This window comes from Leguminivora glycinivorella, chromosome 14 (assembly GCF_023078275.1).
Source record: "Leguminivora glycinivorella isolate SPB_JAAS2020 chromosome 14, LegGlyc_1.1, whole genome shotgun sequence".
Lineage (NCBI taxonomy): Eukaryota > Metazoa > Arthropoda > Insecta > Lepidoptera > Tortricidae > Leguminivora > Leguminivora glycinivorella.
In genome coordinates this window covers 18,856,032-18,883,945 of record NC_062984.1, presented here as the reverse complement: position 1 = coordinate 18,883,945, position 27,914 = coordinate 18,856,032, and the positions used below count along the sequence as shown (strand labels likewise).

The 27,914-nt window shown below is 40.8% G+C and overlaps 1 protein-coding gene across 4 annotated transcripts in view; it reads left to right on the top strand.

The window, feature by feature from the left end:
* Positions 1–24,022, top strand: part of LOC125233189 (zinc finger protein 853-like) — a 32,283-nt gene extending 8,261 nt beyond the window's left edge. For 2 of the 4 annotated variants that reach the window (XM_048139087.1, XM_048139085.1), the window contains exons 5-13: positions 11,298–11,375; positions 13,490–13,584; positions 14,061–14,204; positions 14,771–14,869; positions 15,294–15,441; positions 17,050–17,278; positions 17,583–17,749; positions 21,049–21,221; positions 22,517–24,022. In XM_048139087.1, coding sequence (XP_047995044.1) covers positions 11,298–11,375; positions 13,490–13,584; positions 14,061–14,204; positions 14,771–14,869; positions 15,294–15,441; positions 17,050–17,278; positions 17,583–17,749; positions 21,049–21,221; positions 22,517–22,672 — 1,289 coding nt within the window. In that variant the 3' untranslated portion in view covers positions 22,673–24,022. Of the gene's footprint in view, positions 1–11,297; positions 11,376–13,489; positions 13,585–14,060; positions 14,205–14,770; positions 14,870–15,293; positions 15,442–17,049; positions 17,279–17,582; positions 17,750–21,048; positions 21,222–21,985; positions 22,043–22,516 lie in introns of all 4 variants that reach the window. The other 2 variants (XR_007177833.1, XM_048139086.1) reach the window with 2 other exon arrangements.
* Positions 24,023–27,914: the final 3,892 nt, after the last annotated feature.

Sequence of the window (27,914 nt, the reverse complement as noted above, 5' to 3'; positions counted from 1 at the left end):
AAGGAAATTGTTTAGTTATCAATGCTGTTGAACACTACTGGACCAGCTTCACTCCAGGGGGAGGGTTCTCACAAACCCTCACAAGCAGAGCAGTACAGTGTTTCGTCAACTCCATGGAACTGGAGTATAAACCGATCTACACACGTTTTGATACTCTCTCGTCTGCATACGTACCAGAGGGAGAGACAACACAGATCCTGTTATTCCTGGTACTCTCACGGGACGTCAAGTCCAACCAACAAATGAAGCACGGGTCGAGACCGTCTACACGGACCGCCCATAAGCTTCATAATCGGTTGGCCTTTGGTCTTGCAGTGGTCGTCCCTGAGGACCTTCAACTCATGTTTAGCTAGGTACTCCACTTGTATGATGATTATTTGTAATATTGGAAGTTAAACCAATAAACAACTGGTTCCTACTTGGCGTCTTATTCCGCCACCCTACAAAACTTAATTTCTGGCCGGGATTCGAAACCCTGACACCTACGATCTATCTGCGTACATTAGACCGACCTCGTGCGACTGAGCTACGCGGAATCGATGCGCGCGCGGCGAAATTAAGGACCATATTTTACGTTTACAAATGCGAAAGAAAAACTCAAGAAAACTCGAAAATTCGCGTTTTCCGGGATCTAGATCGATTTTTCACCCCCGAAAACCCCCACAAAACAAATTTCAGCGAAATCGTTAGAGCGGTTTCCGAGATCGTCGGTATATATAAATAAATAAATAAATAAATAAATATACAAGAATTGCTCGTTTAATAGTATAAGATAACGTTGTAATACTTTAACATTCAAACATAACAAAAGCAAATATTTACGGATCTAGGATCAAATTCGTTGGTCGCTGTTTACACACACACAATGCGAGGATAGCCCGTGTATAAACAAGGCGTCCGACCCACACAACGATAAATATTCTCGACGTTCGCGATGAAAACTCGGAGAGCGAAGCGACATACGTCTCACCTCCTCGAGCTCCGGCGCGGCACTGAAATCGCAGGCGTCCGTCGCCGGTAAAATAGCGACAGGAAAGCTAGTTTTCAAAAAATTGGCAAAAAATCATTATAAAATATTATAACGACAAATGGATAACAGCAATTTAAGCAGATTGTGTAGATTATTTATATACTAAAATAACTTCGATAACATGTAGATTTTCGGAGAAATTATCACTTGTTTCGATGTATTTTTAAGACAAAATTGGGTTCGTTTTACTTTCAATTTCTCAATTTCAAAGGACCAAAAAGATAAATATTGTTTAATGGGCTTACAGTACAAGATATTAGGAACTTAAATTTACCGCATTTATGAGAGGGAGCTTATCAAATTGTACATAATAAGAGCTCCGAAATCAGTGCTTCACGCGGTTTTTCCTAAACGAGCATCAGAAAAAAAATCATTACCAATTGAATAAGCTTTTTCTTACATATGTTTTTTAATTAACCGACAGTCAATAAGATGTTCTAACTGAAACAAGTATTTTTACTGTCTTTTAGTATTGGTAAAGTGTACAATTTTATCGTTGAATATTGCGCATTTTACAATATATCGCCATTTTTTGTCATAGCGCTCTTAAAAAAAAGCTATCCCCCTTACCCCATTATACGCCGGGTGAATTAAATATAATAGGGACATAACACAACTAATGTAAGTCCCACGGTAAGCTAAGAAGTCTTGTATTGGGTACTCATACAACAACTACATAGACCATTTGAGGTGAGTTTGAGAGATCGTTTGAACCTCCTGCCACTAGGCCAGGCTGGTTGTCAACATTTAATACTGTATTGTCAGATGACAAGCAGACAACTAAAGTTCTCTAACATAACCACAAGTGCTTTATTTCTTGCTTTATTCCATACTAGCTTTTGCCCGCGGCTTTGCTCACGTTAAATTCGAAAACTGCGGAATGCTCCATATAAACTTCCACCCCTTATTTTACGGAAGTAAGGGGTAGGTAAGAGCCAAAAAGTAACCTATGTCACTCTCCATCCCTTCAACTATCTCTACTTAAAAAATCACGTCAATTTGTCCCTCTGTTTAGCCGCGAAAGACGGCCCAACAAACAGACACACACACTTTCCCATTTATAATATTAGTACATACATACAATCACGCCTGTATCCCATAAAGGGGTAGGCAGAACACATGAAACTACTAAAGCTTCAGTGCCACTCTTGGCAAATAAGGGGTTGAAAGAAAACGAAACTGTGACATTGCAGTGACAGGTTGCCAACCTCTCGCCTACGCCACAATTTAACCCATAATAATAATAATATATAAAATAATAATATTTAATATTAGTATTGATTGTAAAACAAACATTTTCTAAGATGGTCTCGCAACTGATTAAGTACATTTTTCCCTGTCCATAGTCGCTCTTAGAGGTAAGTAGTAAGTAACTTTTGCGTTGGTAAGTTGGATTTTATGTCATTTTACGGAGCACTTATTTTAAAGAGTTTCATAATCCACTATTTATTTATTTGTTCTGTAATTTGTAGTGTCGATTTATCGTAAATAAATAGTACTACATAAAAAATTGTACTAAGTCTTTCTAATTATTTTATTTATTAGGAAATACACATTTTATATTAAAAAAAAAAGATGTTATGGCACTTAAAATATTATTAGCACGGCTTATTATATTATAATCACTTAGCTAACACTGATAGCCACCTACTCTGACTCAGAAAATCTGCTAAGGCATTGTTTACTAAAAAACAAATTATGTTCTTCACCCAAATTTGCGTGACTGGTTGCATAAATCGTTGTGAAACTCAACTGACAGTTTATTCTAATGAATTTATTACTATTCGCTTTTGCATGCAGACACTAATTTATTTCAAGCAAATAATATATTGAAAACAGTAAAGCCGGTAGGCTTCGTGCATGAGTGGTGTTGCCCTAACGGTAGCGGGTCGTGTGCATCAGAATGGCTGACCAAAGTGGCAGATCGATGTTGGAGTACCATCATCATTTACTACCTATTTGCTACTATTTACTACCTATATTGACATATTTGCTACCTAAGTTAAAAAAAAAGATTTTCCAAAAATAATGTGGGCAGTCATTCTGACGTCAGGATGACTGCCCAAACTGAGTATGTCGGGGTTGGACCCCCTAATTTGCAACAATGTTTATACTATGATTTACTACCTATTTGCTACCTACACATATATTTTTTTCAGATTTTTTAGGTAAAAAACACAGACCAACCCCTATAGACATCTATTACAAGACGACTCGCGGTGGCCAGCCTTCCTAGTATTTGCACTGATATAAGCGCGGGCGCTCGCCGTGCCCGATCAGTATCGACCAAGTAACAGACCCGAAAGCAGCGCGTGTTTTTCGCACAAAAAAATTGGAAAAGGGTATTTTGATGCCTTAAAGATGTCCACCTGTAGTGATAAATGGTGTGGAAAGGTAACAAGAAGCTCAAATTTAAAAACAGACGGCATTACATTCCACAAATAAGTCATATTTATAATTTATTCAGAGCCGGCATAGGTCAACTTACATTGGCCACTTACGCGTCAGTAGAGGGACAGTCATACTTCTGTCCCTTTTCATCTGGCGCGACTGCCCGCCGTCCTTGAAACGGCCAATCACAGCGCGCTTAACACATTCCCCGCCCGCTCCTCGCACCCCAAACACTGGTGACTCGTATCGCGAACCAAATATACAAGACTGCCACTCTATAGGAGGTTCTCTGTGGTAAAAAATAACGATTTTATGAGCAAAGTATTATTTTTAGAGAATTCTTCCATAAAGTGGGCAGTCATTCTGACGTCAGGATGACTGCCCAAACTGAGTATGTCGAGGTTGGACCCCTAATTTGCAACAATGTATGTACTATGATTTACTACCTATTTGCTACCTGCACATATATTTTTTTCGGATTTTTTTAGGCCAAGATTAACGATTTTATAAGCAAAATAGTTTTTTTGTAGAAATGTGTTTCATAAAGTGGGCAGTCATTCATACTTCAAGTTGGACCCCCTAATTTGCAACATTCTATGTCCTATGATTTACTACCCATTTGCCTACTTACATAATAATTATGTATGTTTTCAGATTTTTTTAAATATGAAAAATTGAATAAAATGAAATAAATATAGGCCCCAAGGCCCCATTTGCCTACCTACATAATATTATGTATGTTTTCAGATTTTATTTATAAAAAAATAAAATGAAAATATATAAAAATTTTACCTTCCAATAAAATTGTTATTATTTTGCCTGGTATATCCGAGGTCTTATATATAGAGAGTACGTCGTAGACGTCGCATCGGACCGATAGATGGCGCCATCGTTCGTTGTAAGTCGCTCCGGCGTCACACCGCCGCGATGTTGGTAGTCCCGTTTTCCCCACCTGCAACATAAGGCTCCTACGCGCCCCGGCCCGCCACCAGCCACCCTCATTGTTGAGGAGAAGTGCCGACGGTATATTAAGCCTACCAGGAAGGCATCACTCAGACCTCGGATATACCAGGCAAAATAATAACAATTTTATTGGAAGGTAAAATTTTTATATTATTTGTGCCGTTTGTATATCCGAGGTCTTATATAGAGACCTGTTTATTATCTCCTGGTGGCGAGTCAGCTGGCGCGCAAGCCTTTGGTAGCCCTATTGGCATAGCATAGAAGAATAAGTGAATCGGTTGTTGAACCGATTTGACAGATGTATCAGTCGAAATCGCCTTCGATCCGCGAATATCTCGGTGCCAGAAACGCCTAGAGATTTTCGTGATGACGTTTAGCTTTAGTCAGCGAATAGTTAGAGAAATGACATTATTATACATTGTAGGCGAGGCTGACTTGAACAAGATACAAAAACCTTAGATACACTTTTATTATTAACAGACACGTTATTTTATCAGGTTATTATAAACCCAATTTCAGACACAAAGTGTGGAAATTAACTGTAAAAGTAGTGTAACTATCTGTACTGTAGCAGGGTAACGTAATTGATACTGCTTTTGTCAACCCTTCGTAAAAATTATCTAAAACAATATTAGCTTTGATATGACTATTTAAAGTCCAACGTCTTACGTCCATATCAAACACAGAAAAAGGTCATCACTCACGCGCCCGAGGGCTATTTGTTACGATACTGGTATTTTCGATCAGACTATTTCGCGTCAAGCGAGCGCGGTTACAAGCGAGACTCCTGAACTCTGAACTCTTTTTAGTGAGGGCATTTGAGGATACTGGTCGCTCGGTAAAACTAGCCTAGAAGATGAAAAGTACGAGCGCTGTCGATTGCTACTACACTGGACGGAGGTATCAGTCGATTTCTTCAAGTCAGTCATTGACTCTTAGGGTAATCCATTACCTAATCCAAAACCCGATGCGACGGATTTCTACTTCGTGCAATGAAGGTCGACAGCGTAGACTGAGAGGTGACGTCCGTGTCGCATCGCTGGTGGTTGCTGAACACGTCGTGGTAGCAGGTCAAGGGGTGAATTAAAACACCGCCACACATGCGCGCTTTGAGAGCGTAGGCGGAGCGCAATAATGGCGGTGCACCGCACAAACGCTGGCGTTGCGCCCAGTGGGCACTAGCGGGAACTAACGAGCGCGGATTGCGAGCGCAACGCGCGCGGGACGCGAGCGGAATGCGCGCGCATTCAGCGCGCTGATAGCGTAGCGTTAGCGAAGCGGAATGCGCTTTATGTGTGGCGGAGGCTTAATACGTACCGTTGTACGGCGTAATGCAGGGCTCTCGCAGACGAAGAGGTACGATGACGGGCGAAGCAGAAGAAGGCGAGGTCACCGAAGGTCACTTACTTGGCTCCCAGGGGGTGCATACTGACCTCGTACGACAGTCTGTTGGAGTCAGCAGTTACTGTCGTAGTTACTCGTAACCGAAGAGATGTAGTCCTGCCATCGTACAGCATAACATAACATACAACCGAACTGTGCATAGCATATAGTGCTATGCGAACCTTAATCCGGCTGCATGTCACTTCAGTCGCCAGCGCCACCGCCTGTTGAAGATTATTTTCCATCGGAAGAGCTTTACTTTGTACAATATTCCGATTATTTAAGGTCTTATCGGGCTGCAAATGCAAGCAAAACAGGAGCGATTGGCCTACAGCTATCGGCAGCTGTACGAGGTAATGCTGGAAACCAACCTCCTCTGTAGACTACGAAAGTTGTGAAATTGATGAAATCAGGTTCTACGATCGAATCAAGCTCTATATTAATTCAGTATAGTCGAGCCAGATGATAACTACTGAAGTCCTCCTGAGTTCCTGGCCCCTTTCGCTTTGAGCTGGAATCTCAAGTTCACTAAGGCGAAGCGGGTTTATTTTTCCCAATTTGTTTATTAGAGGCTCGGCGAATAAGTTAATCTCTCGAATGGACAGGGGGCGCCACAAGCCTCCGGGAAATCGTCGTGTACTTGGAACCCCCGCGGCCAGATTACCGATCGGTTTTGGTGTCCGCCCGGTAAACAGACGCACGCTCAGGATGCAGCACGCTGGCTCGAATTCAGATCTGGACATTCTGAAAGAGTTTTTTTTTTTTTTAATTCCGCAAACCTTTACGATGTCTTTGACCTACACAATGAGCGACGTACAGGAATCACAGGGTCGTCTCGCGAGGCGCCTCTCCGATTAGATAGCTCGCGAACATCGTCAGGACACCCTCGCAGCAGTGCGGCTCCTCGTCCGGTTATTGACGTCTTACCTCGTTCAACTATGGGTGGCCAAGCCACGTTAGGACGTAGCATCTTTAGAATTTATCTGTTCTCACTTCGGCGACGGAGGAGTCATTGGTCAAAATAGAGTGTAAATACTGTCGAAGTACTTCACGGGAACTGGAAAGAGAAGAGTGGATACCATAGTCTACGGGATGTCAGCTGATAGCGGCGCCCGTGTCACATTGGAGGGCAGTATCAGCCTGGTCAGCAACAGAGTCTGCAACGATACCGTAGCAGACGGAGCCCGGATATGGTCGTGGCACCATTGTAGGGGAAGACAGTGCTCGCGGTGAGCGTGACATCTTAGGCGCGACGGGCGTTATCAGCGTGGCGGCTAGCAGTACCAAAGGGACCACATCAGCAATCTTACCAGCTTGTCACTGCAGCAGACGATGTTACGTTCGGCGGTGAGATTGAGACGGCCGTCGTCAGCTCGAAAGGCGTCTTCGATGCCCCTGTCGCGTCACGCAGTATCGTGCTCGGTGGCCCTCTCGAGGTCGCCGCCGTCAGCGCGGGAGGCACCGGCGCCAGCGTGGCAGTCAGCTACATCGGTGAACAGCATCGACAGAGTTCGCGGCGTCGTCACGGCAAACGCGACAGGAAAATTAGCGACGCCTTCGCGGCAGCCGCAGTATTGCGCTCGGTGGCGCGATGAAGGTCGCCGCGTCTGCAATCTTACCTCGTGCGATCGAGGCGACATCAAGGCGCCAGCATCAGCGTGGCGGCCGACGACACCGGTGGAAAACTTCAAGTAGCTTGCGGCGTTGTCATGACAGACGCAGCAGAAGGATTGCGACGCCTGTGCAGCGGTTAACAGTATTACGCTCCGCATCACCACTGAGGCTTGTCACGGCAGACGAACGCTCTGCATCACCATCGAGGCGCCAGCATAAGCGTGGCGGCCAGCGATACTGGTGGACAGCTTCAGCAGGGTCGCGGCGTTTTCACGGCAGATGAGCGCGCTGCATCACCATCGAGGCGCCAGCATAAGCGTGGCGGCCAGCGATACTGGTGGACAGCTTCAGCAGGATCGCGGCGTTGTCACGGCAGATGAGCTCGCTGCATCACCATCGAGGCGCCAGCATAAGCGTGGCGGCCAGCGATACTGGTGGACAGCTACAGCAGGATCGCGGCGTTGTCAGGGCTGACGCACGCTCTGCATTACCATCGAGGCGCCAGCATAACCGTGGCGGCCAGCGATACTGGTGGACAGTCAGCAGGATCGCGGCGTTGTCACGGCAGACGAACGCTCTGCATCACCATCGAGGCGCCAGCATAAGCGTGGCGGCCAGCGATATTGGTGGACAGCTTCAGCAGGCTCGCGGCGTTGTCAAGGCAGACGCACGCTCTGCATCACCATCGAGGCGCCAGCATAAGCGTGGCGGCCAGCGATACTGGTGGACAGCTTCAGCAGGCTCGCGGCGTTGTCAAGGCAGACGCACGCTCTGCATCACCATCGAGGCGCCAGCATAAGCGTGGCGGCCAGCGATACTGGTGGACAGCTTCAGCAGGATCGCGGCGTTGTCACGGCAGACGAACGCTCTGCATCACCATCGAGGCGCCAGCATAAACGTGGCGGCCAGCGATATTGGTGGACAGCTTCAGCAGGCTCGCGGCGTTGTAGGCGGGGGCAGAAGGTGGCCGCGCTGGTAGCCTGCATATTGACGACAGATCACTAACGGCGCGGCGCTCGCGTCGGGGCAGCAGCAGACATACTTACAGCGTCGCACGCGACGCCTATGTGGCGGCCACAACGTTGTTCGGCGGCACCGCTCGTTAACGAGGAGGCAACTTCTACGCAACTTCGGCGGCGCCGACGCGGCGGACAACACTGCCGCGGTCAGTGGCGCTATCGCAGCGCTACAGTAAGTTCCGGCGCCGACACGTGGTTTGGGGCCTCCGCACCGAATCGGAAACCGAACATGTTCTTTCTAAAATAATATGAATCTGCTCACCCATTCGTCGGAGAAATTCAAACCTCCTTGGAGCGCGGTATTCCTCCACCGCGCCCTCCGCCGCCGCCGTCGCCGCCGCCGCCGCAGCCCGCAGGTCGCGCAGCCCGCGGTCGCGAAGCACGTGGTCCCCGGAGCACGTGGTCCCCGGCGGAGCAACTTACCTACGTTACCGCTTATATTCTCGCGCGAAACTTTTAATACGCGGATAACACTTCCTACTTTAGTCTCGGAAATGCGAATAGTTTAAAAAGAAAACTGATTAACGGTAACGATTTTTGCAGCATGGAACTTTCTTACAAAAAAGTGGGTAGAATCATAAAGCACCGCTCGTTCATTTCTATCGTGAGAACCCCGAAAGACGAATAATGATCGCTAGCGAGGCATAATATATCTCATTATTCAAGAAGAACGAGCGTAAATTAAAAGGGAAGAAAGAATTGACGGTGAAAATTGAAATTGAAAAATTTCATAATTCCGAAACGTTATAAGCCACTTTTTAAATAAAAACGCGAATAACTCTGGTTTGACCAGGAGTAACAAGGAAATAGAAACTAAAAGATTAATTTCGAGACACCATGCTGTAAAAATGTTCGAACGGAATACGCGACAACCGGTCACTTCGGCGTTCGACGAAACAATGAGGGTGGCTGGTGGCGGGCCGGGGCGCGTAGGAGCCTTATGTTGCAGGTGGGGAAAACGGGACTACCAACATCGCGGCGGTGTGACGCCGGAGCGACTTACAACGAACGATGGCGCCATCTATCGGTCCGATGCGACGTCTACGACGTACTCTCTATATATAAGACCTCGGATATACAAACGGCACAAATAATATAGATATTATATGTAGGTAGCAAAGGTAGTAAATCATAGGACATAATGTTGCAAATTAGGGGGCCCAACTTGAAGTATGAACGACTGCCCACTTTATGAAACAATATCTGGGCAACCGAGCTTCGCTCGGTTCTGTTTCGTATCCTTGACATGTGTCGCCATCTAGTTCAAAAATGAATAGTACCTACATCGAGCGAAAGAATTCTCAGCCTTAACAACACAACTACTCTACACGAGATGGCGCGCAACTCAAATAGTGTATTTTCTATTCGTTTTAGCCTTGACCTGTGTCGCCATCTAGTGTTTGCAATAAATAGTACTTACATCGACCGAAAGAATTCTGTCTTAACAGTACAACTACTGCACACGAGATGGCGCGCGAAGAAAAACGCATGAAAACTCGAAAATTCGCGTTTTCCGGGACCTAAGGATAAGTTAGACCGATTTTTCACCCCCAAAAACCCCCGCATAACAAATTTCTGCGAAATCGTTAGAGCGGTTTCCGAGATCGTCAGTGTAAATAAATAAATATATAAATAAATAAATAAATAAATAAATAAATATACAAGAATTGCTCGTTTAAAAGTATAAGATATTTCTACAAAAAAACTATTTTGCTTATAAAATCGTTATTCTTTGCCTAAAAAATCCGAAAAAAATATATGTGCAGGTAGCAAATAGGTAGTAAATCATAGTACATACATCGTTGCAAATTAGGGGGTCCAACCTCGACATACTCAGTTTGGGCAGTCATCCTGACGTCAGAATGACTGCCCACTTTATGGAAGAAATCTCTAAAAATAATACTTTGCTCATAAAATCGTTATTTTTTGCCTAAAAAATCTGAAAAAAATATATGTGTAGGTAGCAAATAGGTAGTAAATCATAGTATATACATTGTTGCAAATTAGGTGGTCCAACCCCGACATACTCAGTTTGGGCAGTCATCCTGACGTTAGAATGACTGCCCACATTATTTTTGGAAAATCTTTTTTCTAACTTAGGTAGCAAATATGTCAATATAAGTAGTAAATAGTAGCAAATAGGTAGTAAATGCTGATGGTACTCCAACATCGATCTGCCACTTTGGTCAGTCATTCTGATGCACACAGCGGGTCACGCTAGTTATTTTGTTAGGCGGTTCTCGTCCGTCAAATTGTCTCGGCTTACCAAAGTTTACATATTTTACTTACCACATTTTTTATTTCAATTTAAGTTAAACTGTGCAATGTTTCCATTTTAATATAAAATAATATCTGAACATGCATTTCAACGTTTTTATAAAAAAACTATGTTTGGTTATTTGTGAACACTGGAGTATTTATTCATTACTAGACATATATCTGAAACGTCTATTATATCCAACAAAATGTGTGCAACAAAGTATGGGTATGATGTAACATACTTTAATGCTTAAAGTTCACCTTTTGCTCTTGTAAATGGTGCAAGAATTGGCATGCGAGGTTTATTACATATGTATTTGATCAATCGGCTTAAGCATTGTATGTAAGCTCAATCATCTGTAATGCATAGCTAACAGGAATGGAACGAGTAAGTAGATGGATTTCCATGTGACAGCACAAAATAACAAGTTTGAGCTTTCAACTGCATAGTTGCATACCACAAAGGTCCAAGATACTCATAAGAAAGTTTCTTTAGTACGATTCACGCCGCCTTTCTAGAAATAAATTTACTAACCCAACTAAACTGTCTTGTGTTCCTTCGTAATGTCATCGAGCCCCTATGTATGAGGATGATACTATGATCCGACAGTACAGTGAGTGTTGTTGTGTTGTCGCAGGCGGCGCGGTGCTGACGGTGGCGTACTCGCCCGACAACAGCGACGGGCTGCAGGTGCTCGGCAACACGCTGCCGGAAGGTACGTCCCACTGGGAATATTACCATAAACTCTGCGCAGGTGGCGCCTTTAGCACATTACTGTGAGTGATGGGCCTACCGTACGCCTGTCATCTAATGGCCGCTGTACACATATGGCCAACGGTTCCACCAACCCTTTGTGAAACCCCTTGGCCAAGATAAGAGCCGCTGTTAACACATTGGCGAACCAATCACTTGGCATTGGCTCTTCATGAAAGATGGACGTGGAATGGAAAAGTCTAGGAAATTCTAGGTCATAGACGTTGTCAGAAAAATTTGATTAAAAAATAGTAACCCCGAAGTAAAATTAAATTATTTTAAATATTAACAATTTTTTGAATATTCTGATACACAGAACACCCCACTAGAAGCCAAATGCAAGCGATATTGTTCGAGACGCAAATCACCAATCCTTGCGGGGTGAAGCGGGCGCGCACGGTGCTGCCATTGGTCGTTTCAAATAATGGCGCGCCTTTATGATTAGCAGTAGGGATGGGAATGGGACATGTCTATTATAGACAATGGTACCGGTACCAGTACTGCGGTGAATTTGTTTTGCAACAAATTATAATATTATAATTAAATTATAATAAGGCCTAGTTACCCTTCGAGTTGGAAGGTCAGATGGCAGTCGCTTTCATAAAACTAGTGCCTACGCCAAATCTTGGTAGTAGTTTCCAAAGCGGACCCCAGGCTCCCATGAGCCGTGGCGAATGCCGATGCCGGGATAACGCAAGGAGGATGATAATTGTGATAGCATCTCAATAAAAATCATTCTAGTAACTAATAACTAAACTGTGCATTTTTACTTACGTTTACTAAGTTAAATAACCAACTAAATATTCTAAACTAATCAATGAACTAAATACCACTACAGACTCTACAGATTCTAGATAATTATTCACTATTACAAATCTGCTTTCTTTTATATTTCATAAAATGGTAGCACATGGTACGAACGGCAGTACGAAGTTCCCGCAACAGACATAAACTAACATGGCCCCATGCCTAGTCGTTTACGTGAAAGGGATAGCATATCACATTGTTAACTCGGTAAAGAGGGATGGACGCGCCTCGGCGCCGCTCAGCACAACCATATTGACCAGTATAAATGAACTCCGCGGACAATAAACAATATTCAACAAAATAATTAATTTGACTTAACTGTGGAATGTTGTTCCATCTTTTTTACATGTAGAAGTGTTAGAAGACTTGCCACACCACTTTATGCTGTAAGAGACCATTGTTTGCAACCAAAATTGATGATTTAAGATTTTTTCCCGAGCGGACACGGACACTGTTAGCGGGTCGTATACTTGGGCGCTACTGATCGGTGTCGCACGCGTTCAAACTTTTATAAACCTGATTTGTCGTATGCTTGGTGACCGCGAGTCGCCCTGTAAGGGCCATCTTGTTGTATTGATCTGTGTTCTGATAAGAACATTTATCTTTTTTAGGAAATACATTAAACATTTGCAAGGTTATTTTATTTCCTAAAATCTACACTATTATTGGCATAGATAAACTTATTATTTTCGTAAATATTTCACTACTGTCCTCTCTGACGGCTGACGACCAACTGAATGAAGCGCCAACGTGTAAACGCAGTTGGCCATTGGCGCCAAGATCCTTTGATGTGTGGACAAAAAACCGGCAAGCGCAAGCGCCAACTGCCAACTTACGGCCAAGTAGCCCTCTACACGCTTGGCCAAGGGGGTTGGTGGAACCGTTGGCCATATGTGTACAGCGGCCATAACACAAACATCAAAATTTCGTTGAAATGCCTTTCTATCATGCTTGCCTTTTTGCGTTGCTTCAGAGCTCCTCCTTATGTGTCATTAAATCCAGAGTGTACTGGCTTATCAGGAGCTCCAAAGAGTGGCTGAGATAATAACAAAATTATGATAATTTAAGCGAAAAGAGGCAACAATGTTTCGAAAGGCCTATAAAAAACCACCTTACCTAAAAACTTGTACATAACATTAAGCTACTCTATAGTAGTGTAGTATATATGGTACTGGGTACTGACTATTGCAACAGTACTCTCACTACAACCCCAAGAAAATACTTTATCATAATAAGCCCAATTCATAACGATGTAATGGTTGTGAACAGGCCTGCAGGTGTTGGCGGCGCTGCCGCAAGACATGCAGCTGGTCCAACAGATGCAGGACAACAAGGAGCAGATCCAGCAGGCCATCCAACACCAGGTACAGATCGTTCTCCAGCAGAAATCCTTTCATTTATAGACAAATTTACATTTAGCAAATAAGAAGAAGCATAAAACTTAAAACTCGGCCACACATGCGCGTTTTGAGAGCGTAGCGTTAGCGGAGCGCAATGATAGCGATGCGCCGAACGGTGGCGTTGCGCCCAGCTGACGCCGGCGGGAACTACCGAGCGCGGATTGCCAGCGGAATGCACGTGCATTCCGCTACGCTATCAAAAAGCTTTGTGTGGCGGAGGCTTTAATAGCTATCTTAAATAGAACCATGAGACATTTCCTCCCTGTGTTGTAATGCTTATACATTGTACGAGGAAGTCACCAGTAATGTCCACCAGACGCTTCGCGATTTGTCAGAGCCCGCGGACTTAGTTTCAACACCAGATAGTATAAAATATTGAATATCATTGCAGAATATTTACAGGAGTAAGTTGACATATCATTTTTGAATTCATTTTCCAGGTGTTCATAACCCCGAACCAGCAGATAGTGATCAACGGCCCTGAGGACACCAAACTGAACAACAACAACACCATCACCAACAACAACCAGGGCGTCACCAACATCGTCATCAAGGAGGAGTGCGATGACAACGCCAATGATGACGTGAGTGAAGCAAAAATGCTTGCCATATAGACATTAGATTTAGTTTTTTTTTGGGGAAGTTGTAAAGCTCCCAACAAGGCTCCCAAGAATCGCAGCAAACTCGGGAAACGTTACACATTATATCCCACCCTGAATAAAACTACTTTACCATAGAATTAACACATTAGACAAAAAATGGCGCACTACGTCAGAAACCGCTCGTAATTTATAACCGCCCGTTTGAATGACGAGAACGCGTCCAGCGGATTCTCTGGCATGAGAACAAAGTTCACGAGTGCCAGTGCCCACTTGGTGTCGATCGTGTTAAATGTAATAGCAGAAAGTTTTGCTGTAATCAGCTATGTCAAACTGTTCAATTTGGTTGTTATCATATATTTGCACTAACTACCTTAAAAAAATACTCATAATTTCTGTGCAAATGAGTATTCCAATATTTCAAAGCATTTCTGCAAAATGGTGCATCCACTCTGTTCTGATCACTTGATATTCAATGTTTCAACAACCACATCTAAAGTTTTTTCTCCTACTGACCAAGTTGAATTTAAACATGAAATGTAATTCAACAGGAGAGCTCACAAGGCACGGAGTCCAGTGAAAACATGCAGTGGCAAATCAGCAGCTCGCAGCAGGACCTCATCAAGTACCTCAACCAGTTCCAGCCACAGGTAACCGCCATCATCATCATATCAGCCTTTTACCGCCCACTGCTGAGCATAGGCCTCTCTTCAAGTACGCCATTTGTTCCGGTCGAGCTAGTCTCATTCAGTTGTGGTCCGCAATTATCCGGATGTCGTTCATCCCAACGAGCCAACGGACGCAGAGTGCGTCTTAGACTTACATCTGCCATCATGTCATTTTCATTACTACACCACTGGACATACCTATAAGTCTGTAAGGGGGTGTTGTCTGTAAGGGCCACTCGCACCACCCGCTTAACTCAAGGTTAGAGGGCTGTTAACTGTCAAATTTCATATAAAATTGTGGGTTAACCTCGGGTTATAAGTCTATCGTATTTGTACTGTTACAATCTCTTCGGTGTGCTAGTTGGAGTGGTTATTTGTGTATTGTTTAGCAATGTGTGTATATTAGCAGCAACCGACGCTGCCGGTGTCGCTGCAGCAGTTCCTGCGCATCAACCCGGCGGCGGCGGACGGCAAGAAGGAGCCCGGCGTGGAGATCGAGGTGCTGCCCATGGACCACGACAAGGAGCCGCTGGCGGAGGCCGTCGTCGGAGAAGGTAAATACATTTTTCTCAAACTTGCAATGAAATGTTGTTATTACGTACTTCAAATTAGGTCGGGAAGTACTACGTATTTGGTTCGTTAAGTGAGGATGATATGTAATGGAATTTCATAGAACATTGCAGACCTAAGACTGCAAAACGTTTTACATGGTGGCGCCCCCTATAAATTTCTACCAGACTCTTTTTTGCCAGACTATACTTTATTTTTTTTAGCATTAGAGAGAACGTAAAAGCACGAAGCACGAGGTCTTTTATATGAGGCACTTTTGGCACAACTGTCATTCATAAACTGTCAGTATATAGTCAGTATCTTAAACAGACATTTTAATAAAATACTCTATTGTTTTCTACACTAAAAAGTAAAATTATAAAAGTGTGTTTGATATTTATATAAAAATAATACTTACCATTATACATTTAATTTGAAAGTATTTGTTTTAGTCTATATTATTTACAATTTCCTAATTTAGTTCTGGAAAGGTTGCATATTAAAAAACCCAAAGAAGCAGACATTTGGAACTATTGGTTCATTTTATGAGCTGTCAATGTTGTCAATGGTATTTATTTATTTATACATATTAGGTAAGTTATTTGGTGTATTAACGTATAGAATTTCATGATACGAGCACTATGTTATTACTTTATTATTAATATTATATTTTGTGCTGTGTGTTTGGTGGCATTCGACTTTGATTAGTGCAATGGATCTGAGGCCCAAGTGGCTTGCTAAAACACCGTCATGTAGTCTTCTGAACGTTAGTTCCTCGAATAAATAAATAAATAATCACTCCAATTTTGCTTACCAAATAATCAAATGATGCGGTTGATATACCTACGGGTGCAATTAAAAAAAAACTAAAAATAACTAATATTGCCCTGTTATGTCCTCGTTCTGGTGAAAATTGTTAACATCTAATATTTGTCCTAAGAAGATAGGTTGACGACGACTGCTTCTTTGTTTACCAAATTTGTAATTCTAAAAAAAAACGGGGTATATAATGCGAAAATGTCACCGGTTAGAACGTTACCTAAATCAGGTTAAAAAAAAGATTGGCGCGGGATTTGAATGTCACCGTTTAAAAGGTGGTTACCTCAAATAGATTGAAAAAAAGTTTAAGCGCGGAAATTAAATAAAAATATATGTATGCTCGGAATCTCGGATTTATCAAATGATGATAAATCAAGAGCTCAAAAGTGATATGGATGTGGATTTAAAGTGTAGATACACCTCCGGAATTGCGAGCGGAGGCAGAAATAGACGTGAGTAACTTACTGCCCCCGAAATCCAAAGTAATATACATGACGGCGTAAAAAAAAACCTTAAAATGAAAGGTTTTCAAGGTCTGTTTTTTAGCCTAGAGACTGCTCTGTTGTCTCAGACACCAATTAGTTTTACGGTCTTTCAATGTGTTCCTGATTAGTTTTTTCCCTGTCGCCCGTCGAACAACGCTCACAAATTTACCTATTTCACTGTCGAGTTATTACATAAAACTAATAATAGAAGAAAGTTTTTATATTAGGTTACACTCATTTCATTTCATGTGATTTTTAAGACCACAGCAACCCTTCAACAGCACCTCTATTTAATTTGTGTCTTTCCAGACGGCTCCCTAAGAATACAGCCGAAAAAGAAGAAAAAGTACAAAAAGAAAGCGCCGAAACCCGCACGACCAAAACCAGGACAAGTGGTGATCGCCAACGCGGCCGACGGCTCTCCCATCTACTGCTGCCCGCAGTGCCAGATGGCCTACCCCGAGAAGGAACAGCTGGAGATGCACCTGTCGGTCCATGAGATTGAGAGGCGGTTTATCTGTGGCATCTGCGGGGCTGGGTAAGTCAGGACACTTTATTATTATGTTTTCAAGTCGGGGCAATAGTTCATTGTTAAAAAGATGGTCGTGCTAGGTTCAACTGTCTACTGCCCACAATGCTAGTTGGCTAACCTTGAGAATGAGCATTATAGGTAGGTTGGCCTAGAAAGAATGCTAAACCTCATGGTGACTAACCCAATTTTCCCACGATGTTTTCCTTAATGAGAAAGTTATTGAGAAAACTTGCATGTTTTACACACGTTCCAAAAAAACACTTATGTTGTTTTGTTAAAAAGTATTTTGCAATTTTTTTTTCGTTTGCAGTTTGAAACGCAAGGAGCACTTGGAGCGACACAAGCTGGGCCACAACCCCGAGCGACCCTACGTGTGCGGCGTGTGCCGCAAGGGCTTCAAGCGGCGCGAGCACCTCAACCTGCACACCGTCATACACTCCGGCGTCAAGACCGAAGTGTGCCCCGAGTGCGGCAAGGGTATGTCTGTAGTGTGTAGTCTACGTGGACTAAGAGCCCAGAGCCGCCAGACCTGCCTCATTTTCTCAAGGATGAAACTGAGATAATGTAGAGTTCGTATCGACGTTTAATGTCTGCATATTACCTAGTTCCGCCCGACGGCCGTTTTTTTGCTATAAGGTTTTATTAAAAAACACTAACTTTCCTTAAATTATCAAGGCTGATATTTATTAGGGTATGCAAACCGGTTAATTTATTAGGGTAATGCATTCATTTTTATAATAAGTTACCTGACACTGCTTTGAGATTACCCCTCCCAGCTCTTAAGAACTACTTAAAAAAATCATTGATGTTAAAGGCTTATTACAGAGTCGAGGACTATTTGACAGACAAACATGCATGGCCCGAACCAGAAACTACAAAAAACGAATAGCAATTAAAATAATTGTATTATGTATAGAGGACACAGTTCAGATAAGAAAGCACATCAAATATTTTATATTTTATGTTGTGTAGGTAAATTACATATTTAATGATATTGAGATTCATATTATCTTTTTCTTCTATGACAATTTGATATGTTTTCTCTGAAGAAGAACGACGTATTATTAAGCAATAATATAATTTATTGAAATTGATTTCCATAGAGTACCTAGTCTGTTCATATTCTTTGATGAATACTTTTGCATGTTAAATTGTATGTTGTTATTTAATGCATGTTAATTATAAGATGTAATGTTTTGAAAAGAAGTTGCCCGCCGAGTTTCTTGCCGGTCCCATAGTGGATACCCCCCTCCCAACTGAGGGGGGACTGAAATCTTCTCGAGGCTGAGGCGTAGGGTTAGAGCCGGCGTAGCTTTATTTGACGTTCATATGCGCATTGTAATATGCCTACTTGAAAAATAAATATTTCATTTTCATTTTCATTTTCATAACCGGTTAACCGAAAAACCGGTTAACCGAGACATTTTAGCCTCTCTTAAAAACCGGTTTTCAAAGTCTGTAACCGGTTAATAACCGAAACTATATTTATTTCCCAAAATGACCAAATTTAGGCATAAAAAAGGGTCAAAAGTACGTAATTCTTCAATGTTTTGTAACAATAATGATTTATTTATTACTTTTCATTGACAACATTACGCACCTGCACTGAATTTCTTAATAAAGAAGTCATAGTATAATCATGATTTTATAATCTAACTAAACGTGAAGATTAAATAACAGTCCCGAGTCCACTCAAATATACATTTTATACAGTATAGTCCGGTTAGTATTACGACTCCGCATATACCTAACGTCCAACCGCTTACAATAACCGAATAACCGAAGCACAGGTTTGGTTGGTTTGGTTTGGTTTTCATATGTGATAAATATCTTATACTTTTAAACGAGCAATTCTTGTATATTTATTTATATATACCGACGATCTCGGAAACCGCTCTAACGATTTCGCTGAAATTTGTTATGTGGGGGTTTTCGGGGGTGAAAAATCGATCTAGCGTAGCCTTAGATCCCGGAAAACGCGAAGTAAACGTAAAATATGGTCGTTAATTTCGCCGCGCGCGCATCGATTCCGCTTAACTCAGTCGTACGAGGTCGGTCTAATGTACGCAGATAGATCGTAGGTGTCAGGGTTTCGAATCCCGGCCAGAAATTAAGTTTTTGTCTTTTTTTTTTTTGTTTTTGTATTTATAAGAGTTTTTTTTTATCTAAAGACGTGATATATTAAAATAGAACCGAGCGCTCGGTCGCCCAGATATTGTGATATTATGAAAGTACATCCGTTTATGACGACTCCGGTTTTAACAACCAACCGCTTTTTACGACGTAATTTTACGCAAAATCCGTCCGTCAAGTCCGGTAACAACGACGACAACGTTTTTACTAGTAAATTGAGGAAACAAAGCTATTTCCACCCCAAGCACGGCCCCTTGTTTTGCCTACAAGTAGCAAGATGAGATTGTGGCCATGTGACTTTTTGGAGCATTAGTTTTAATAATTTTAACAATTGGTTCGCCTCGGGTCTAATCTTATAAGCTAAATAGAATCCACTTTTTATTTTTCGATTGCGTATAAACTAGTTTTACTTATTAAAAAAATCGATTGTCATTATTAATTACGTAAATCGAGATTCAAGGAATGCGACTATTTATTATTACGAAATACGACAGTAATTTGTCGGTGATGAGCACGCATACTAAAAAATAACATGTCTTTAAACCGAAATGAAATTCGTTTTGTACGACGTCCAGTTAGTACGACGTAATATCAGCGGTCCCTTGGGCGTCGTTATAACCGGACTTTACTGTATATTTCAAATTATATTTTTAAAATAAAGGGAAAATGTAGATCTTGGTTTTCTTACGTTAATTCCTTGTATTACTAGTGTCTCTGCGTCTCTGAGAGCTGTAGACCTCCGCGACATGCTTAGAAAACGCACAACTGACAAATATTTAGTTCTTAAAGTGATTATCACAGTAAAGTCACGACAGTTTTAAGCGCCATGTACGCTATGGGCACTCAAGTCCTTTATGGCAACTTCTGCATTTTACAAAATTTCCAAAAACTGGATAAAAATGATCTTCATCGTGCAAGTAATACCTGCTACGATATCATAAACAACAGAATTCTTGAAGGTAATGGTAATATTATTGCGTAGTACGGTAATTTACTAAAAATCCGCAAAACCGGTTAAAAACCGGTTAACCGGTTTTGAAGGTATAGGTTCGGTTATTAACCGGTTTTTAAAGTTAACCGGTTTTTGCAAACCCTAATATTTATATATGTGATAGAAAAACTGTAAGGATGATTGATGATAATTTTTTTTTCAAAAAAACTTATTTTAAATAGCAATTCTGGGAATATGTCATCTATTGTTATCTATCAGTGTGATTGTTAGTTTAACGAATTTCTTTTAACAGCATCATCATAAGAAGTAGTAAAATAAGTGCTGAAAATAAATAAGAAATAATAGAAATTAAATCAATGTGACATCTGTTTCAAATTTTTTGAAATGGTCACTTTTTTACGGGTTTAACTTTCATTAGCCAAACTCTAGTTCTAATTCCCCGCTCGTATTTTTTTACATATTTTCTGTATACATAAATTTAAATTTTAACGCTACAACTACTATAGTCGCTTTCGCCACGGATTTTGAAGCGCCGACTGCGGGGAATAATAGAAACGAAAGCTCGTCGAACTCGGAGCTCCAACATAAAAATCACTTCAGAAGATTCATACAGATTACTATATTACGTAATGTAGTATTGTTAGGCTTTAAGTCGTCGCGTTTACTCATATTAGTTTATTTGTTATCGCAGGTTTCTACCGCAAGGACCACCTGCGCAAGCACATGCGCTCGCACGAGAGCAAGCGCCTGCGCGACGACGCGGCCGAGGGCGCGGGCGCGGGCGCGGGCGTCACCGTGGCGCCTGCGCCCTGCGCGTCCCCGGCGCCCGGCAACAACACTATCCTGCCCGAGATCACCATACACGTGAGTCTACGTTGTTAGTGTAAGGCCCTCGGGCACGCTCACACTGGCCGTGCGGCGGCGCGGGCGTGTGGACCGCTGCAGCTCGTATAGCCGGAGTCCCCGCGCGCAGCTCGTGCGCACGCTCGCACGCCCCGCCCCGCCCCGCCCCGCCCCGCCCCGCCGAACGCCCAAATGCCTGACTTAGGGCCAGTTGCATCAACCACACTTGATAGAAACATCATTGTCACGCAGCAGATGTCTATGGAACTTCCCATACGATACAATTTAACGAACGCTTTAACGATGGCAGATGGTTTGATGCAACCGGCCCTTAAAGATGAAAAATTGCGCAAGATTCAAATTCCATCGCTTGGAACTTTCCCAATTTTTCAATGCGTGACTCGGCCGTTAAAAAAAATTTCACAACTAATATCGCTAACATTCGAGTTTACTCTGAACGTGATCTTCGATCGATGATTCATCATCGTATTATACGACCGTTTTCACACGATCGAATTTAAAACTTTCTAAATTGAATTCGGTACGACGACTTACTTAAATTTTAATCGGCTTATCATTGTACACTACGACTGATACCTAAATACTGCATCTGTAAACCAAATAGTGACGTATATACCACAAACGTGCGCTCTTTAATAAATACGTCACGTATGATAAAAAATGCCCCCATTATTTATTGTCTCACATTCAATTGTTTATATTATCGATGTATCATCATGTTATCAAAATTACAAAATTACATTGGTGGTTACCTAATTTGACAGGTCTAACATTTTGGAATATGCTCTTCACAGGGACCACAAATTAGTTAGGGCATGCATGTACGTATTTTGAAATTATTATGTGTAGTTAATAGCTGGTTAGTATTTTATTTACTTACATTATATTTAATGAATTAATTATTCTTCTTGTCTTTTCCACATGAAATAATTGCATAATTATTAGACTAGTCAAATTCACTATTACCTACTTTGTTTTTTATATTTAAAATTGGCAAGCAATCTTATCAAAAGCTTTAGAAATAGAAGTCATTATTGCTTATAAAATCAAAATATTCAGGGTAATAAACAATTACCTTGACTTATTTCTCAATAAAAACACGTCAAGATCGCTTGCCTTTTTTGTAACACTAAAAACGAATCACAGTATAAATATTGTAAATTGTAACTGATTGGTTAGTGTGTATTTTATGTGGTATTAGGTATTAATTATAATTTAATTTCTATATATAATATATTTTTATCGTATTATTAGAGCAACTGTTACAACATTTAATTGGACATTATTATAAACAGGTGCCAACGAGCGCGAACATGCAAGTGCCGGTGCAGATCAACATCCCGCAGCACGTGGTGTCGTCGCTGCAGGCCGCGGCCGACACGCACGCCGCGCAGGCGCAGCTCGACGCGCTGCTCGCGCAGGCGCACGCGCACGCGCACGCGCACTCGTGACCAAGCTCCGCCGGGTAACACCCGCCGCACACATAAACTAGGCGAACGTATTAACACCGCAGGGTAACACCCACCCACAACGTAATGGAGTGGCCGAACGCATTAACACTTCAGAGGGTAAAATCCACCATTCCTGACATAATGGAATAACTGAGTGTAGACTTATATTGATCGGTCAATATAAGTCTAATGAAAATACCGTGAATCATTCAAACCTCTTATAGCTGAGTGTGTCAATCGATCAGCTACCGCTGGATAACACCCACCCTCAACATAATGGAGTAGCCGAGCGTATCAACCGACTAAGCTCCACTAGGTAACATCTACCCACAATGTAATGGATTAGCCGAGTGTATAAACCGACCAAGCTCGGAGTAACAACACCCCACCCACCAAATAATAGGCCGAGCGTATCAACCGACCAACTCAAGAAAGAAAAACAAAATCCGCTCTTTTACGCCTTCTAATATTTTTTTCCGGTCGCATTCATTGGTTACTAAAAAGTGGGAATTACACAAGGTAGCACTCGTGACACTACTGAGGCAATCCCGGACGTAATGGAGAAGATGAGTGTATTAGATAACCCACCACGTAGCTATGGCAATCAACCCAAAAATAACGGGCTAGGTGAGCACAGCAAACTGTAGTAGATATTAACCACCACTCGCCCAGTATAATGCAGTAGAGGAACGTGTTACAGCAAATTCCCGTAGATGAGACGGGGACGTATTAACAGGCTATAATAACTAAGTGAGCCAACCCGTGCAGATACAGGCGCAGGTTACTACAATGATGTTGATAGCAGTTTAACGGCATATCTATACACGAGTGCCTTAGTAAATAGGTGCAAAAAATCTGCAGCAAGATAGACGTATAGCTAGCGGGATGAAAATTTACATCTATGTGATAACATTAACAACCAGAAAGGCGAGCTGTGTCGTCGAAGTATTAACACAGTTTTCTGAATGCTGTATGCAGACACTATTAAACTTATCGTACCTGTTGGGCAGCTAAGAATAACAAACACTCGGGTACTCGTTACACATATTGCTATTTTTCAAGCTGTAATTTTTCCCACACCTATTTTATTTTAAGTGGTAGGGGAAAATGGTTTATATGGAAAATCGGTCACAGGGTGAGGCGCCCGTCTCGGTGAGATTGCCTTTGTATTAAAATTAGGATAAATTAATTTTACTTTGACATATCTGTAAATCAGTATGAACTTTTTACATGACACCAATTTTACACTTTTGTATCTTATACATCTCGATCGATCAGATAGATTATGTTAAGGTTCTACTTAATTAATTAAATTTATACATATACGACATATACACTGTCAGAAATATCAATAGGCTAGTTTCCTATACTTAAAATTAATAATTTTATGCAGTACACGAAATAAAGCACCACATAATTAGAAGAAAAATATGGACAGTAGTTATGTTTAAACGTAATTTCTATTTAATAAGCCAAAGAGAAAGATATAAAGTAAGTGAATTGACCGTGACGTCACTCCTCAGTATTTCATAGTAATTCCATATTAGCAAAACGTTTTGACAGTTCTTAAAAAGAAGCTGATTTGACTAGTAGGAAACTAGCCTATTGTTGACGAACTTCTATAGCGATTTTCTGTTTGGACGATCGAGAAATGTAAATATTTTATTATGATGCTGGTAAATCATAAAATCATTAGGCAAGTAAGATCATCAAATCATGATTCCTAGTATTCTCGAATAAAATAATTCATTTCATATTATTTTTTGATTGTTCAATAGTTAAATGCTATTGACTGGTTATCAATGGAATGTATACAGGATGTTTCTAAATATTTCACGTTGTATTTGAATGAATTTTCAAGATTGAAATTGCATGACAAGGTGATAGATCTAGCTCAATATTGTAACATGACAATACTCGCACAAATCGAACGTAATGAAATGATGGACTTCCACAGTTTGAGGCTTATATTTCCAAAAACGACGCAAACAAATCAAATATGACAATGAATTTGTTGATTGTGATATATAATTTTGTAAATATATGCGTCTGTTTCCTAAACAAGAAGCGTAAACTGATAACATATCAATATTCTCAGTTCTATGCCATTAGGAGGTTAAGTCACGTTAGTTTAAGAGATTATTTTTTTATTTAAAAAATAGTAATTTGATTTTTTAATCCGTGAGTTTTGAATGGCTGATTACTTTCGCTAATCGTTTTGGCATGTCTCGTCTAAATTTCTGTGTACATATACACAGACCTATAAATATATTTTTACAAGAGCATTAAGTATAAGTAGTGCTGCCTTAAATGACTGCTTAATATTCTGTTCTTTTCAACCATCATAATGTAGTAAACACAAGGACTCTTAAGGCGCCGTAAGTTATTTTACTAAATAAATTATTGTATTAAAATTAAAGATGAATTTGCTTTTTTTATGGAGGAATGTTTTAAATAATTTTACTTTGAGATTAGGAAAGTCGTCAGCCGCATTGGTCATTGTAAATATCATTCCTACTGTGATATTTAAACCCCGACTGCCAGTCCCGACGTACTGTTGTGTTAATATCGACTTACATTGCCGTCAGTCGCCATGAATGTTGGATAGGGAGCTACAATTTTGTTATGTTAAATAATGCTTAAAATGTGTCGGTGTATATCAATTATGCTAAAGTCCTCAATGCAATAGTTTTGCCTTTATCTTACTTTGAAATTATGTTACTAACAATTCCCGTATGATTTGTAAGTGCATAGCAAATATGATATGTGTAGACACATGTTTCTCAAACAACACTTCGATATTAGAGTATTTTTCAGAGTATTAGTAAATATTAACAATTGTTGATTTAATAAACTTTGTTAAATGCTCTTCCGTTGTAAATGTTTCGCTCACCGTACGATATTAACAAAGTCAGCTTTAATGTAGGTGTAAATGAATTTTTATTTAGTGTAAGCGTGGATGGTAGCTTAGGTGCAACGGAGTGACGGAGTTATTTGAATTATAGTTCGTCAACATTGGAAATATGTAATTAAGTATTACAAGAAGACAGAAGAAACATCTCTATCCAGATTGTTGTATTCACCGTCCCACCCATCCATAAGGAAATTTTAACTAATAACTCCGTGTCTTCCGTTGGGCCAGATGTACGTGCTAATGTACATACATATTGTCCGGGTGCTATGTCTGTATCTGACTTTCCATTTAGTATAAGATCATGACGGTATGTTTCTTACGTACAAGGATGATGCATCACGTTAAAACAACAAAAACTCTTCAAATCGAATCTGAGTTCTGGTTGTATGCGAATGTATTTTATTTATTCGCATAAACTAGTTGTTTTCTTCTCAAAAATGTATTTTGTCCATAGATATTGGCTAGTTTATTTTTTTACTGTATTTGAAATTAGTTGCAAGTATTATAAATGTAAGAGTAGGTTAAGTGCTTCCTTTGGGAGTGTAATTGTAAACTTTTGTATGAAAATATTTATTTATAAGATAACATGAAAGTAATGATTACAATAAAATCACAGATTTTCACCATGATATTTTATTTCTTATATAACGATTATTTCCTAAAATATAGCCAATATAAATGATACCCTAACCTATACCACTCTTTGTTTTAAGTGCAATAAGTAAACAAATATCTTAGGTTCTTAGAGCGGTTTCGCACTACGTCCGATCGAATCCGTGAAAATAAGATCTAGATCCAGTAGATTCGATCTCCGCCATCCGATTTCTTTCCGTCACTCCTCGGATCTAGTGTGTAAATTACCGTACAAATGGGCCATTTTTTTCAAAGTTTTTTTTTTGATTTAGAAATTTTTATGTGGTTTCCACTCACAATCGCGAGCTCTTTCAATCGTAATAGGAGAAAAAAAGTGTCCCAAGATTTTTTCCCATTCCGTTACCATTTTTAATACATTTTGTATGGCGGTAACGGAATGGAAGGTTCGAAAAAATGTATGGAAATCTTGGGATTTTTTTTCTCCTATCAGGATCGAAAGACCTCGCGATTCTGAGTATTAATCGCGTAAAAAATACCGATGTTACAAAAAAAGTGGGGTGGACAACTTTGAAAAAAACCGGCCAAGTGCGAGTCGGGCTCGCGCACAAAGGGTTCCGTAGCAGCAAATATAATAAACTTATTATGTCAATTTATACACCTGCCAAAATTACAGTTAAATCAACCTATCTCAAAAACTATAAGAGATACTTTGATCAAACCAAAAATCGTTGAAAGAGTTAATTAGCATGCATCACCTCTATTTTTTTTAGAATTTTATACCCCGTAGTTATAAAAATAGAGGGGGGGGGGACATACTTTTTACGACTTTGAGAGCTGATATCTCAAAAACCGTTCACTTTAAGAAAAATGTTTTTTAGAAAACTTTATATCATTTTAAAAGACCTTTCCATTGATACCCCACACGGGTATGTACATCGAAAAAAAAATTTTCATCCCTCAGTTACATGTATGGGGGGCCCCACCCCCAATTCTTTTTTTTACTATTTAGTGTCATAATTTTGTAGCGGTTCATACAACACATATTCCCATCAAATTTCATCACTGTAGTACTTATAGTTTCCGAGTAAATCGGCTGTGACAGACGGACAGACGGACATGACGAACCTATAAGGGTTCCGTTTTTGCCATTTTGGCTACGGAACCCTAAAAATGGCCCAAATAGTTGTACGGCTGCGACGGATCTTATTTCCACGTAGTCTGATCGGACTTAGTGCGAAACCAATGTTATGCACGTGGTCTCAACAGAAACTAGGTCTTTATTGCAAATGAAGCTATGGGCACTTGGAAACCCAAACAATTGTTAATCGTAATTTTCTATACGTATTTGGTTATAAGTCTATAGAAAAAAGCGGCAATTTCTAAAATTGATGGTGCGAAGAGTGAAACTAAACAAGTTTTTCATAGTACAGTCGCGTTAAGTTACGGTTAAGTGTGGTGTTTGTTCAGGTCTACATAATTAAAGCCTGACCAGAAATATATGACTAGTCAGGAGGGCGCTGTTTTTATGATGTACGCGATGACAGTCCAGTTTAGTATGAAGAAAATAAGTTTCATGAAATTCCACAACATGGCGCGTAGTCATATATTTCTGGTCAGGCTTTAGTATAAGACAATACATAGAGCAGATTCATATCTGTTTCTTTATGTTTATGACGTGTAATGTATATGTGCAATATCAATAAATATGAATATCATATTATGAGTAATCAAATT